This window comes from Xiphophorus hellerii, chromosome 22 (assembly GCF_003331165.1).
Source record: "Xiphophorus hellerii strain 12219 chromosome 22, Xiphophorus_hellerii-4.1, whole genome shotgun sequence".
Taxonomy (NCBI): domain Eukaryota; kingdom Metazoa; phylum Chordata; class Actinopteri; order Cyprinodontiformes; family Poeciliidae; genus Xiphophorus; species Xiphophorus hellerii.
This window is the reverse complement of record NC_045693.1, coordinates 13,738,987-13,752,695: the sequence shown is the minus strand read 5'-3', so window position 1 is coordinate 13,752,695 and position 13,709 is coordinate 13,738,987. Positions and strand designations below refer to the sequence as shown.

General features: G+C 36.4%; 1 protein-coding gene across 1 annotated transcript; it reads left to right on the top strand.

The window, feature by feature from the left end:
- Window positions 1–1,122: 1,122 nt before the first annotated feature.
- On the top strand, window positions 1,123–13,563 carry agpat5 (1-acylglycerol-3-phosphate O-acyltransferase 5 (lysophosphatidic acid acyltransferase, epsilon)). Its single transcript, XM_032553311.1, has 8 exons — window positions 1,123–1,882; window positions 3,105–3,174; window positions 3,264–3,379; window positions 3,479–3,568; window positions 5,184–5,274; window positions 6,092–6,253; window positions 10,083–10,206; window positions 11,710–13,563. The coding sequence occupies exons 1-8, from the start codon at window positions 1,664–1,666 to the stop codon at window positions 11,933–11,935; spliced, it is 1,098 nt and encodes a 365-aa protein (XP_032409202.1). The 5' UTR covers window positions 1,123–1,663; the 3' UTR covers window positions 11,936–13,563.
- Window positions 13,564–13,709: the final 146 nt, after the last annotated feature.

Sequence of the window (13,709 nt, the reverse complement as noted above, 5' to 3'; positions counted from 1 at the left end):
TGATATGTAATTTTTACTTGCATCAGTGTTTTGGATATTGCATTTTAAATTCTACTACTAGTATGAGAGAATCCAAAACCAAAGCAGACTTATGCTGTATTAAATATTTACTGAGAACAGAACATATTAAGCGTTTCCAGTCATTATAGCTGGTATAACAGTGAAGCAAATACATTATACTGATTAAAGGGAACACTGTATTACTTATTAATTTATTATGCTGTCTTACTTTTCTATTAGTTACTCTGACTGGAAATGCTTTGTATGTTCTGTTCCAACCAGCCTACTGGTATTGCTGGTGGCCTTTTCTCTTAATTTCCTATGTAAATAATTATCAACTATTTTATAATTTACCACCCAACTTATGCAATAAACCATGACACATTCAGGTTTAATTAAAGAAATAAAATCATCTCTATTCCAATTATTTGTTTAATAAGATAATATTTTTCCAAGTGCTTGCATACCAAAAAGTTATTGATTTGATGATAAAAAGCTCTGCAAAAGTTAATGTTCATTATGTCAAAATATGGTAATGTTCTTCATTTTTTAAACTATGATCCTGGTTTTATTTGAGGGGTGGAACCAGGAGTGAGTGACAGACATTCAAAACAAGGCACTAAAAAAAGACAAAAACAAAGAATTAATATTTATTTATTTAAATAAATAAAAGCTGCAGCTCATCAAACCTTCTACTTTCCTTTCTTAAATTTGTGCATAAATTAATATTAAGCATGGAGAACCACCAAATGTACACCCTCCTTTGCTTTGATGGAACTATTGCAGGTACAAACAAAGATTAGTAAAAAATATTCACACTTCTGCAAGCAGTTTCAGTGCACTCAAAGAAAATTTACTGGCTTTCTTAGCCCCTGACTGGCTGTTAGCCTCTGGATTTATGCTCATTTAAGACAAAAATTAAGTTTTCGACTCCTCGTAAGTTATACTGACCGCTCCTAATCTTAAACATTTCAGTAGACAGGAACTATACCTTTAAAAAAAGGAACTTATATCTAAAAAAGATGTGTTACAATTGCTTGCCATACGGAAGCTGCTCCTTCGCCGCCTTCTATTGCATCACTTAGCCAATCACCTTCCTCACTGCTCTAACGCGTCGTGACGTAGGGAGGCGTGTGTGACATTTGCTGCTGTAAGCTAGGAGCCGGATAAAAATGAACTGAGGCAGGAAATAAAGTATTTTTTTTTTCTTTTTAGCAACTAGTTTGACTTTTTCTTTGGATTTTGTGGTCCTTCCAGCGTTAGAAGAGACAGTTTAGAGGGAAGGAGAAAACTTCTACTTTGGCCTGACTCGTTTTTATTATCGGCTAGCGCTTTTTACTTAACTTGTACAGTTCGGAGTTAGAACTGTTCTCGTTTCCATGGATGTTTCTGACACGTTGAGATAATTCCCGTAACTTAATGTTGTTTTCTTTTTCCGGTGCTGCAGCTTAAGCTGAGTTTGCGAACTGCTTTTCTCGCCTACAAGGGTACATTTTTGCCTCCTTCTGCAGCTTTCTCACTTTCCTATGCTGACCTCTCGGGGCAGGTGTGTTGAAAGTAGGCCAGGTGTGCGGTGGTACAGATAGGGTACGTTGTAATATAATCACGGTGCGTGGTACTGGTCCAACAGCCGACTTCAGGGATTTGTAAAAGAGGTGCCACCATGCTGCTCTCTCTTGTTGTGCACACATACTCGCTGCGGTACTGGTTTCCTGCCACCATCATGCTGGGTACAGCCCCAGCATACGTTCTGTCATGGGGGATCTGGCGGTTACTTTCCACCGTCTTACCAGCAAGGTTTTACCATAAATTAGACGACCGACTGTACTGCATTTACCAGAGCATGGTCCTGTTCTTCTTTGAAAACTATACAGGGGTTGAGGTGAGTAAACCTTCACTTTGTGTGCATGAAACTGAACTGATGTTTAGTTCTGAAGGCCTGTTTCTCATAAAAAAAACCATTGCATTTGTGCAACTTTTAAAGTCTCTTGAAATCTATTCAATAATTAAGGTAAAAGTAGTTGACTACGTTTTTATAAGCAATCCTGATGAACCAGTTGGGTGGGAAGAAAGTCTGCATTTTTCTCTGACGCCTTCTTGCCACACCTTGCACAGAGGGGTGTGTGTAGACAAATCATGATAAAGAACCCGCCATAAAAGTCTTTGTGCATACTATGATAATGTGAAAGTTCAATATTAGATGCAGGAGTATTTGATAAGATTAGAGTGCTGAATATAAATTCCCAGATTGTTGATATCAGCAGAATAGGTTGGAAGCTTAACCTTGATTGAGTTTCTTTTAGACTCTTCTGGTCTCATTTATTTGTCTGGTAAAAATCTGTAAAATAAATTCACTTTTAATCGCAGTGGTATAATCTAACTAGACTTAGAAAATCTAATCTTTTACTTTGAGCACTTTTTCTGAGTTTGAGGGAAAAAACAATATTAATATCAGTGTGTGCAATACTCTTATTGCAAAGAACTGTTCAGTGTTTAATGATTGTTGTCTTATACATTTCAGGTGTTTTAATATGCATGTTAATGTAATTATTGAGTCTTATGGCAGGAGATGCTCACACTGGACTCTAATGACATTGAACAAAATGCTAAAGGTCATAGAGTGATTGGAGCACAGATGAGAAAGCAAAGAAAGAAGAATACAGGCATATATCATACCTGATATTGTTATTACAATGTTTACCATTAATAGCATCATCTCAAATTTCTTTTGAGACGCCGTAGGTCTGGGTTTGAATCCCAGGCTGGAGTCTTTCTACATGGCCTTGTTTTTCCCCATGCCTTCATGGGTTTTCTCTGGGTACTCCAGTTTCCTCCTCCCACAATCCAAAAACACAACTGTTAGCTTAATTGTAATTTGGATGGATAAATAAATGTACTGAAATTAAAAGTTACTTATTAAAGTATTTTTGTTGTGATTTTTACTCCCAGGCGAACATACTTTAGGTGATTTTACAAATCTGTTCAAGGCGTTCCTGTAGATGTGATCAGCAATCTAAAACATAAACTTGTTACCGTGGAGTTAAATATTTTCACCATCTATTTTTTTGACCTGTTTTTAAAAATGTAATTCTCTTTTGCTTTAGATAATTATATATGGAGATATACCAAAGAATAAAGAGAACGTCATCTACCTTTCTAATCATCAATGCACAGGTATACAGTATTTGTATATACAGCTTCAAACTATAATTAAATAGAAATGTCTGTTGAAGGTTGTTGTTTTTTTTTGTCCATCTTTTTAGCTGACTGGATTATCGCCGACATGCTGGCCATCAGACAAAGTGCCATCGGTCATGTCAGATACGTCCTAAAAGATGGACTCAAGTGGCTCCCGTTGTACGGCTGGTATTTTTCACAGGTGAAGCAGCCATTTAGAAGTCCTCTACCAATTATAATCTAAAAAATCCCCATTTTTTTTTCTTACTATTTGTTATATTTTGTTTGTTTTTCCTTTTAGCATGGGGGAGTCTTTGTGAAAAGAAGTGCAAAGTTTAATGAAAAGGCCATGAAGAGGAAGCTTCTCAGTCAGACTCGATGTGGAGCTCCAGTAAGTACGCAGCTCTGGGAAAAAATGACAAGACCACAGCAAACAGTTGGTGAAATCAACATCTGTACCTTGTGTCATAGCCTTTTTTATTTCAGCATCTGTTTAATTCCAACACATTCTGCTTTAATGAGACCGTGACATTGGAATCTGAAAACACTTTTTTATTATTTCAATCATTTGAAAGTTTCTGCTAACAAGTCCCCAACACTTTTTTTTTTAGTTAATCAAATGAGTATGTGCATAAAAACCTTTTATTTCTAACCTTTAGTTTTTATGTTAAAATTTAGAGCACCCATAGAAAGTTTCACTGATGTGAAAAGCAGTGCAGATTGAGTTGCAAGGCTTGTTTGTAATCATGTTTTTTGGATTTGACTCTTGAGAGATTATGGTGTGTGCAGTTGTGCAATCCAAATACTGCTAACATTGCGGGGACCTTTTCATATTGACACAGTTACAGTTTAGTTTACTTGTTCTTAAACATACACTGCTGTGAAAGAAAGCTTATAGATTTTGTCTGTCTTTTCTTTGTTGTCACACTTTTATGTTTCAAGCAAACAGAAATAGATTCAGCTGTGTGAAAAACAGTTGCCCACTTTCTTATTTCCTCTTTTTTTTTTGCATGTTTGTCATGTTTGAGTGTCTCAGAACCTCAAAGCAATTTAAACATTAGTCAAAGACAACAAGTAAACACAAACTGCAATTTTTAAATTAAGGTGTGTAATTTTTAGGGAGAAAACAAAAATCTAAACCTACATGGCCCAGTGTGAAGAAAAGTGACTGCTCCCTAATTCTAATAACTGGTTGGTTCACCTTTAGCAACAGCAACTGTAACCAAGTGCTTGTAATAACTTGCAGTGAGTTTTCAGCGCTGTACAGGAAGTTTGACCATTCATCTTTGCAGAATTGTTGTAATCCAGCCAAACAGAATCTGTAAGAGGAGTTTGCTTTTTTACAGCACTGTAAAATAAATAGGCATAACTGATTACATTATTAAATAGAGTAATCATATGAATTGGTTTTACTGTTGGTATTTATTCACTACTAGATAGGGTTTTTATTCCAGACCATTGTCAGATTGTCTTGGAAGTTTTCTAAGGCAACACAAACAGGACTTGTTTCTTTTTATTGTTTCTTACGTTAAACCCTTTATTTAGAGCCAAATTAGTACAATGAAAGCTCTGTTGTGAAACTAGTGTTCACAAAGAAAAAAATCTGCAATATAACAATGACGCTGGGAAACTATGCCAATAACCTGGGATTAGAGATGCCATTCAGATTACTTTTATTTAATGAGTTTAATTAGCACCTAATGGAAGGAAAAAAACTTTATTCTCTTGATTTGTTTTTTATTTTTATAGAAGAACAAACAAATGTGTGAAGTCTTCGTATTGGTATTAAAAGCTAATGATAAAATTGAACATATTTTTGTCAGCTAGAATCCTGAAAAATGATCTGGCTTAAAGGATTTAACTCTGTCAGGAGATTCCTTTTACCATGCAAAATCAATTTCCTCGCTAATAAATCCTGTACATTGTACATTCCTGTACATTTTGAACTTCTATTTACTCAATATCACCTCCGTCTGAATGTTTATTTTTCTTTTTTCTCCCCACAGATGTACCTTGTCATTTTTCCTGAAGGAACTCGGTATAATCCAGAGCTGAAGAATGTTATCACCGACAGTCAGAAGTTTGCTGAGAGAGAAGGTGGGGGCAGGATTCAGCAGCCTCTCACTGCTGCTGTGCAGACTGCATACACACCGTTTCACTGCAAACAGCTCACATCTGGAAAACAGCTGAGTTAGTTATGTTATGCAACCTGTGGTCACCTTGCAGGCAGCTGCCGTATCCATGAGTAAATTTAGAAAACTCCTAGATCCTGAGGTTGCATGTTATTTATAATGCCTTTTTTTTTTTTCTTTTTTAGAAAAACGAAAATTTCTGACAGTAAAAACCGGCACAAATAAAGTTAAAACAGACATTTACGTACACAGTATAAAAAGAAACAAAATCTAATTTTCTGTCTGTAAATCAGACAAAATATTTCTTGTTTTAGTTCCCTTAGGATTACCAAAATTGAAGCCACATAGACAATCAGTCAGTCACCACACAATTAGTTAGTCCTTGGTTAATGTGGGACCATTCTCTGCTCACTAATGCCTCACTCAGCAGATAAACTGATGAGCACATGCCATCCGTCCCAAGCGATTTATGTGGATTAAAGGGGAAGGTGATATTCAGAGCTGTGTCCCGGAGATAGGCTTAATCTCCACAGATTCTCCAAACAACATGAAGCCAGGCTGCACTTTAGCATCGTAAGCGCCACCAGCAAATGCAATTAGTTGGAAAAACCTAATGTAGTGTTGCTCAGTTCATTTCAGCTGGCCTTGTGGACTAAAACAGGAATAATCATAAACTTTTTCATGCTAATTATGTTTGAGCAGATGTGAGCTGCTTCATATTTGTGCAGCTGTTGAATTTATTCCAGCTGTTGCTTTTTTTTATTCATTTACTTGTTTTGCAGGACTGGCTGTTCTGAAGCACACTCTCACACCCAGGGTGAAGGCGTCTCACCTCGCCGTTGACATCATGAATGAAAGTCTAGACGCCGTATATGACGTCACAGTAGCTTATGAGGGAACGCTGGACGACTCCGGTCAGAGGAAACCCGCACCTTCGATGGCAGGTACATCTCTGCAACCGCATGGCATGTTCAAAGAAGATGAAGACATTAAATAATTTTATAAGGAATTTTTTACATTTGTTTTTATCAGATAATTAATTCGTTTTTGTCCCAAGAGCTATCACACCTGACAAAGAAATATTTTGTTTTGTTTTTTTATTTTGCAAATTTTCTGATGGGGATTGTAGTTTTGATTCCAACAGAAAATGAAAAAACTACAAGATGCATTGAAGCATATACTGTATCCCTAATCATTATCACGTTATATCACACTAAAATGTTCACTTTTGCGACATGTAAGTACTTTTCCCTCAAATATACAAATATAATTCCACTTTTCTATTCATTTTGTGGATCTATAAATTAAAAGATAATATTTTTATTGATAAAGAATAAACATTTCTCCAATTAGTGCATTAACATATGAAAGAATGGCATTCTCCAAACAGGCTGTTGATCTTTTACATATTAAATTTACTCAAAAGGTTTTGAGCAACTCTTGTAGAAATTACAAAAGTATGAAAAAATATATAGAAAAGAAGTCTAGATGAGAGTAAGATAATTTCATTTTTATGCTGAAGCCTTATTTTATATATTTGTTTCAACTGGAGTTGCACTGAGAATCTACCTGTAGCCTTAGTTTTATTTTAAAAGAGAAAAAGTAGCTAATGAATGAATATTTAATAGCAATTAATAGATAAATGAGTATTTATTAGCCATTTATTCTCTTTTAAAAATAAAACTAATAAAACTTCTCAGGGTAACTCAAGTCTGCACAAACATTGTTATGTTCAGCCTTCCTGGTAATTAATCACACAGAAAACATCACCTTTTAACAACCCTGCCTTCCTGTAAACTGCGTGACTCTCGTGTTTTTGGAGTCTCTGATTATTGTTGTTTGTTCCTTGATCTTTGAAAAACACTGTTGGAAATTTAGAATAAAAAAACAACAACAACAGGAGAAAAACATCCAGTTACAGTCAGGAATAAACGTGGATGTTTCTCGCAAACAAGGCAGAGAATAGAAAAGCATTCCTCTCATCACGCACTTCCTGGCCTCATGCGGTGAAGGTGACTTTAGTGGCGCTAGTGGAAGTGACCCACGCCTCCGCCCACGCCACCGCCGCTGCTCTCTAAACTCACTGTGAAGGCTCAGGTTAGAACTGTAACTTTCAAAAACCAAAATATTAATTTATTTGGATTGGATTCAAATAAAACTTTTACTGTTGATCTATAAACTACAAATTTAAACCTCAACTTTAAACCATAAAATAACAGTTATTTTAGTTTCCTTCTGGAGTTCTTGTTTTTCTATAATTAAACTATTTCAAAGTTTAAAATGTGAGCTTTTAGATTTGTAAAATCCTATAGAGTAAATTATGTGGAATAGCCAAAGACATCAGATTAGGGCTGCAGTTAATTGATTATTCTGATGATTAATCAGATAAAAAGATTGACACTTTTAGCAGATTTTTTATTTAAGCCTTTTTATACAATGTTAGAAATGACTACATAAAAAAAATTTAAAATAAAGTACTTTTATTTTAAGCATCATATTGCCTTGAATGCAAAACATTCTTGTGGTGCACACAAAGGATGTATCTTCAGCTAAAAAAAAATACTTCTAACTTCATTGTGTGAAAAGTTCATCCCTTTCTGTTTGATTTAACACCAATATAGTGTGGGGCTGATCTATTGATCATTGTTTTTAGATTAACATTTGGAGAGCAAAAGTTTGTTGGGGTTTTTTTAGCCTTTTTTTAATTATTATTACAAAATTTCTTTCGAGTGAAGCTAAAACTATGCCACTTGAGGAGTTCTAAATGGAAAATATTATTTTTGTACAGTTTTGGATTATTTGCTGTTCTGAATATAATGTTTTTTTAGCAAATGGAATTTTTTGAGTCTTCATACTCGAGTTGACGATTAATCAATTGCTAAAGTAGTTGACGATTATTTCAATAGTCGATTAATCATTTCAGCCCTACAGTAGATATATTCGAGTTTCTCCTTGGACTGAATGTGTGTGTTTTCTTGTTGGGTTTTTTTTAAAACTACATTTCAATTATTTTACACAAAGCACGTGTTTCACGGTTGTTGTTCAGATGATGTTTATTAATGAGTAACACAATAGATCAATTGATTTTTGTGCCTTCTCCTGACGTCCGTTAAAAGCTTGTAACAGGAAATTGTCCACATGTGACTCCAGAGTCGCTGCATTTTTATGATCCAAAGTCTTAATTTATGTTTTCCCCTTAACTTTTATTACTTTTATAACTCTAGGAGGTGTTTACTACACTCACTACTGCAACATACTTCACATTTATTGGCTGGTTTAAAAAAATCTTAAAGTAAACAACCCTGTCATTACAGTAGCATCATGTCACATGAGGGAAAAATCTCACAGAACTTGACTAGAGTTACTCATCTGTCCTTCATTGTCTCCCATTTATCTGAGGTCAGTTTGCACGGAAAACGAGTCCAGAAGGAAAACCCAGACATCACATAAACCTGCCCTTATCTACAGTCAAAACAATAGGTCTATGTTTAAATCTACTGGAACTGCAGCAAACAAGTCTGGTCTAATAAGTCTAAGTTAAGGCCAAGAACTGTGAGCATAATAAAGCTCACTGTAAGAGAACTACTGCATAGTCATGACATCTTTGTATCTCCAGGGAACCTTAGAAACCAAATTTAGTCTTTTTTCCCCTTATATCTGCTGTGAGTTTTTGAAGCTTATATTATAGTGAAAACCTGCTGATTAAAAGTTTTACTTGGGGGGGGGGGGGACAACTAAATAATCCTACAGAGAAACTTTATTCTTCCAACTCTGTCAATTAAAAGTTAAACAACATATAAGTTTGGTTATCATAGCGGAAGAAATAACCTTTTCTTTTTTCAGTTTGTTAAAAATACATATTACTGAAGAAATCAATAGATTTATTTTATTAAAATTGTTCCAATGAAGTACTTATTACTTCTAGTGATTGACACCTCTGACTTTATTTATTAAAGTGCGTAAATGTTATTTAGATTATGAGGTGATGTTTGGTTCTCCAGAGTAGAGAGTTGATTTCCTTCTTCTGTTCCATATACTGTAGTTGTTGTTTAAGTTGTTGTGGAGATTTGTTTGCTCTAACGGAGCCAGCTCTGCCTTCTCTCGCATTTTCTCCATGTAATGTGTTTTTAGTTAAATTCTTTGTTGCTCCTCCGGAGCCTCCGTATCTCACTTGAGTTATGGATAATCATTAAGCTGCCGTATGTTGTGTCTGAAGGCCGGTGTAAATCTGAGCAGCTGGTGTTATAGATGCTCTTTCTAGCAGTGAAGCAGCACGTCGCTGTGGTCTTCGATCAAGTTTCCTCTTTTGGCCTTCGGCGGCACATTTCCTGATAATATTGCATGTTGTGGAAACAGGAACCTGAGGTTCTCAGGGGGATACACGTGTAGCCTTGAGCCTTAACTCTTGGTTACGCTTTTATGTGTGACCTTCTCAGGCACTCTGACTTTTGTTTCTCCACTGATCGACCTGGCAAGTAATTTGGCTGGAGGCTTCATGTTGAAAATGTATACATATTTTGCGTTGTAGTATTAAAAATGGACAATAAAGATGAAGCTAATGAACTAATTGAGATATTTGCTCTTTACAAGTTCTCAGACTTGTTCGCTGCTCTTCCCCTCCTCAGGCTGCAGATTGTTTCAGCTCTGCATCCCAGCAGCTCCACTCCATCACTGTCACCCTGCGCCGATTTTAAGAGCTCGCTGTACGTGCCTCTTTGCTGAAAGGGACTTCCTGTTTTTGTTTAGCCTCTTTTTATTTTTTATGTTTGACAGAATTTCTATGCAAGGAATGTCCCCGCATCCACATCCACTTCGACCGCGTGGACATCAAGGGAATCCCATTAGAGCCCGAGCTTTTCCGCAGGTGGATGCACAACCGCTTCGAAATGAAGGACCGGTAAGTGTGTGTTGAAATGCAGACCAGTCCTTGTGAAGTATGAGTGATTTATTTATTTATTTATTTAATTTTATTTTTTGAAGAACCAAACTTTAACTGTATGTGGAAGAGAATTGCTACTTTATTTTAAAAGTCTGACTTTAGATCTTTCAAATTCTACACTTTATAATTAGGTTTTACAGAACAACTTGGAGCTTTTGCCAAACATTTTGTCATTTTACCACAAATCCCCATGTTGTCACCTTCCTAAGATAATGGCCTAAGTCTTTGCAAAGAAAAAAAATCATTCCCTTTTTATTACTAAACGATCATTTAGGCAAAAAAAATCACTTTTGACAAAAAAATTACTTGGGTATTTTATTGGGATGGGATATTTTATGTATGGGAACAATACAAAATATGCCATAGTGAAGAAACATTGTTTATGCAAATAATAATCTGAATAGTATGGTATGTTGACCTTAACCTTGTTATTCTATTAATTCGGTACATTGTACAAGCATTTCTCATTGCAGTTATAACTAAAAGCATTTAGTGTTTGTCAGATATACACATGTGGAGATCTAGAGTTTTTTTTTTTCCTCGTTCTTTTCTTTTTTTTTTTTTTTTTTTTTTTTTTTTTTTTTTTTTTTTTTTGTAACCCCTCCAGGGGGTCTTTTTGTGGGCTCTAGTGTCCCTTTTTTTATGAAGTAGGCTGACAGGAAACAGGGAAGGAGAGGGGGGAAGACATGCGGTAAATGTCGCCGGGTCCGGGAGTCGAACCCGCGACCGCCGCGTCGAGGACTTGAGGCCTCCAAATGTGGGTCGCGCTAACCCCTACGCCACCACGGCACGCCTCCTCGTTCTTTTCTGCAAAGTAAACAGTTCAACCAGATTGGCTAGCGGCAGTCTGTGAACATCAACTTTCTAACAGATCCTCAATCAGATTTAGGTCTGGACTTTAACTAGGCCACTCTAATACATGAATATGTAACCAGTCCATTGCAGATCAGATCTTCAGGACAACTTCCAGTCATTCTGGAAATCAAATCTCCATTCAAGTCTCTTGGATCATGACTGAACTAAAACACTGTTAAGCTGATGCTAAATTAAAAGGGAGCATTACCTTTAAAAGCTGATTTCTTATGTCACAAATGGAACCATTACTCTTTTTTTTTTCTTTACTTGAAACATTAAATTTTTTTGTATTAATAAAATAAACTTGCTTTTATAATATTTTTTGAATTAAGCTGAACATGTTATTAAAGCTTCCCATGTTGTTGAAAAGAATGAAGTTTATTTCCCAAAAGAAGTAAAGTCAGTCTTTTTATTGGATTAAAATAATTGATTTCATTGCCAGTTCAGCAACAAAAAAGCCTGACCTGTGTTTGTGCTGTAACTGCTGATTCTGCCCAGTTCCTTTCACTTTGCAGTTTATTTTCATTCCCTCTTGCACTTCTCCGACAGCATGAACCCCCCCTAAGAGACCCGTACGTCTTTCTTTTTCTCTTTTTTTCCTTAAAGGATGTTGACAGATTTCTACGAATCAGAGGATCCGGATAAAAAGTGCAGATTCCCCGGCGAGGGCAGAATCTCTCCACTGAACCTCTCCAAGTCCCTTCCCTCTGCGCTAATTTTGGGAGGGCTAACACTGCCAATGCTGCTGACGGAGAACGGCAGAAAACTTTACGTGAGAACCTGGGTTTACGGGACACTGCTGGGCTGGCTCTGGATGAACATTTCTCCCTAAAAGCTGTAGGGGAGACGACTGCCATGGTGAGACACGGGGAAGACGCGGAGAGAGGGGCTCCTTTCCTGCATCGCAGAAACGCTCAGTGTGTTTCAGATGCAGAGCCGCACCTGATCAGATCCAAGAGTGTTCGACTGTCCAGCTGTTGACCGGAGACACTGAGAAATACTTGAACCTTTATGTAAAAAAAAAAATATATATATATATAACAGATTTATTGCAACATCATACATTTCTCAAAATTTAAATAGAACAATATCCTGATGTTATTAGATTTTGCCAAATTAGCATGCAGTTTTTCCATCAATCTTTGGCAATATTTAAAGATCATGTTATTTTTTAAAAGCCAAGTGAGCTGGTTACCTAAACAACAAAAAACAAGTCATAACTTAAGTGCACTGACTAGTCAGTACCAGTTGTAATGCTTTTAAGCCAAGTCCCATATCTGGAGGATTATGCACTTTTATCACACAAAGTGATGTTTTTACACTGGCAGAACAAAACAGCGCACAGCTCCCCCCCGTGGGGGTCCATGAACACGACACCAGCCGCTCTGTTTACCGTACTTAAATAGTCACGCTGACGTCCTTTTTTAAAATTTTGTCTTATGACTTCGAATGTAGCGCTAAATTCACATTTATTCATGCAAATGTGAAGAAGCTGAGAATGCAATCTGCTGGGTTGTTTCTGAGCACAGTTCTTTGTCATGGAGCTCGCGTGGAAGAATGTGCGCCGACGATGCAAAATGTGTTCTACCAGTGTAAAATATTACTCAAACCTTTAAAGTGTCAGTCGTTGCCAAAAGCTGGTGTTTGCCATAGTGTCGTGTGGAGAGCGTCTTTGTGTGTTGTACGTGTTTTGTTTTTAGCTCAGACTTACAGATTCAGATTTGCTTCCGTCTTCTTTTCTTTTATTTCAGTAAAGTAACCAGTTTCATTACATTTATTACACCACCTTATAGTTCATGTGAAAGTATCTACCTAACAAAATGCTGACAAAGCCATGATACCAGTATATATTGCAGGTGCACTGAAAGCCATTTGTATTATCACATCATTGTATTAAGAAATGCACTTTGTCCATTGTTGTTTACTATAAGAGAAAACCATTGCATTTTCCACTTATCACTTTTTCTGTAAGCAGTCTTGTCCTCTACTGTTAATCTTTTGTGTTTTCTTCATCTTAGTACAGCAATCGCATCGTTTTTACATGCCGCTCTGATACCTCACTTGAATAATCCTTCCTTTAAAAAAAAAAAAAAATCCTTGTCAGCCATTTTATACTCATTTTTATCCTGACAAGAGCGGACTTGTAACATCGTCAGGAAACTCTGTAGACGGTATTTAAATGCCATCAGTTTTTTGGAAACGTGTGCCTTCTCTTTTGGGGGGCCACAGTGGCTCTTCTCCACCAGGTGACTGCACCGGTCCGCTTTGCTGGACTCGACTCTGACAGCAGCTTGTGGTCATGTTGTCTACAGCTCATAGTGGCTTTTTTTGCTCTAAAAATGCTTTGATTTATACTTTTTTGAAGACTATTATTAAACAATGAAACCTGTAACGTGCTTTGAGGTGTGGAACCTTGGGGTCAGATGGAAATAAAGATTTTTTTTTTTTTCTGGGGAATTACATTTTCTGTGTTACCTTTCTTTTTTTAAGATAATTTACTGTCTATGGAGATAACCAGGCAAAATTTTAGGTTATTGTGATATAAAACAAGGAGCCCATGATAAATCATATCAAATCTATTTCCACTATGAATATTATCCCTTATG

Coding starts and splice junctions, on each gene's coding strand:
- agpat5 (XM_032553311.1), top strand. CDS start 1,664: ATGCTGCTCTCTCTTGTTGTGCACACATACTCGCTGCGGTACTGGTTT. Junction 3,175..3,263: donor TTCTAATCATCAATGCACAG/GTATACAGTATT, acceptor CCATCTTTTTAG/CTGACTGGATTATCGCCGAC. Junction 10,207..11,709: donor CGCTTCGAAATGAAGGACCG/GTAAGTGTGTGT, acceptor TTTTCCTTAAAG/GATGTTGACAGATTTCTACG.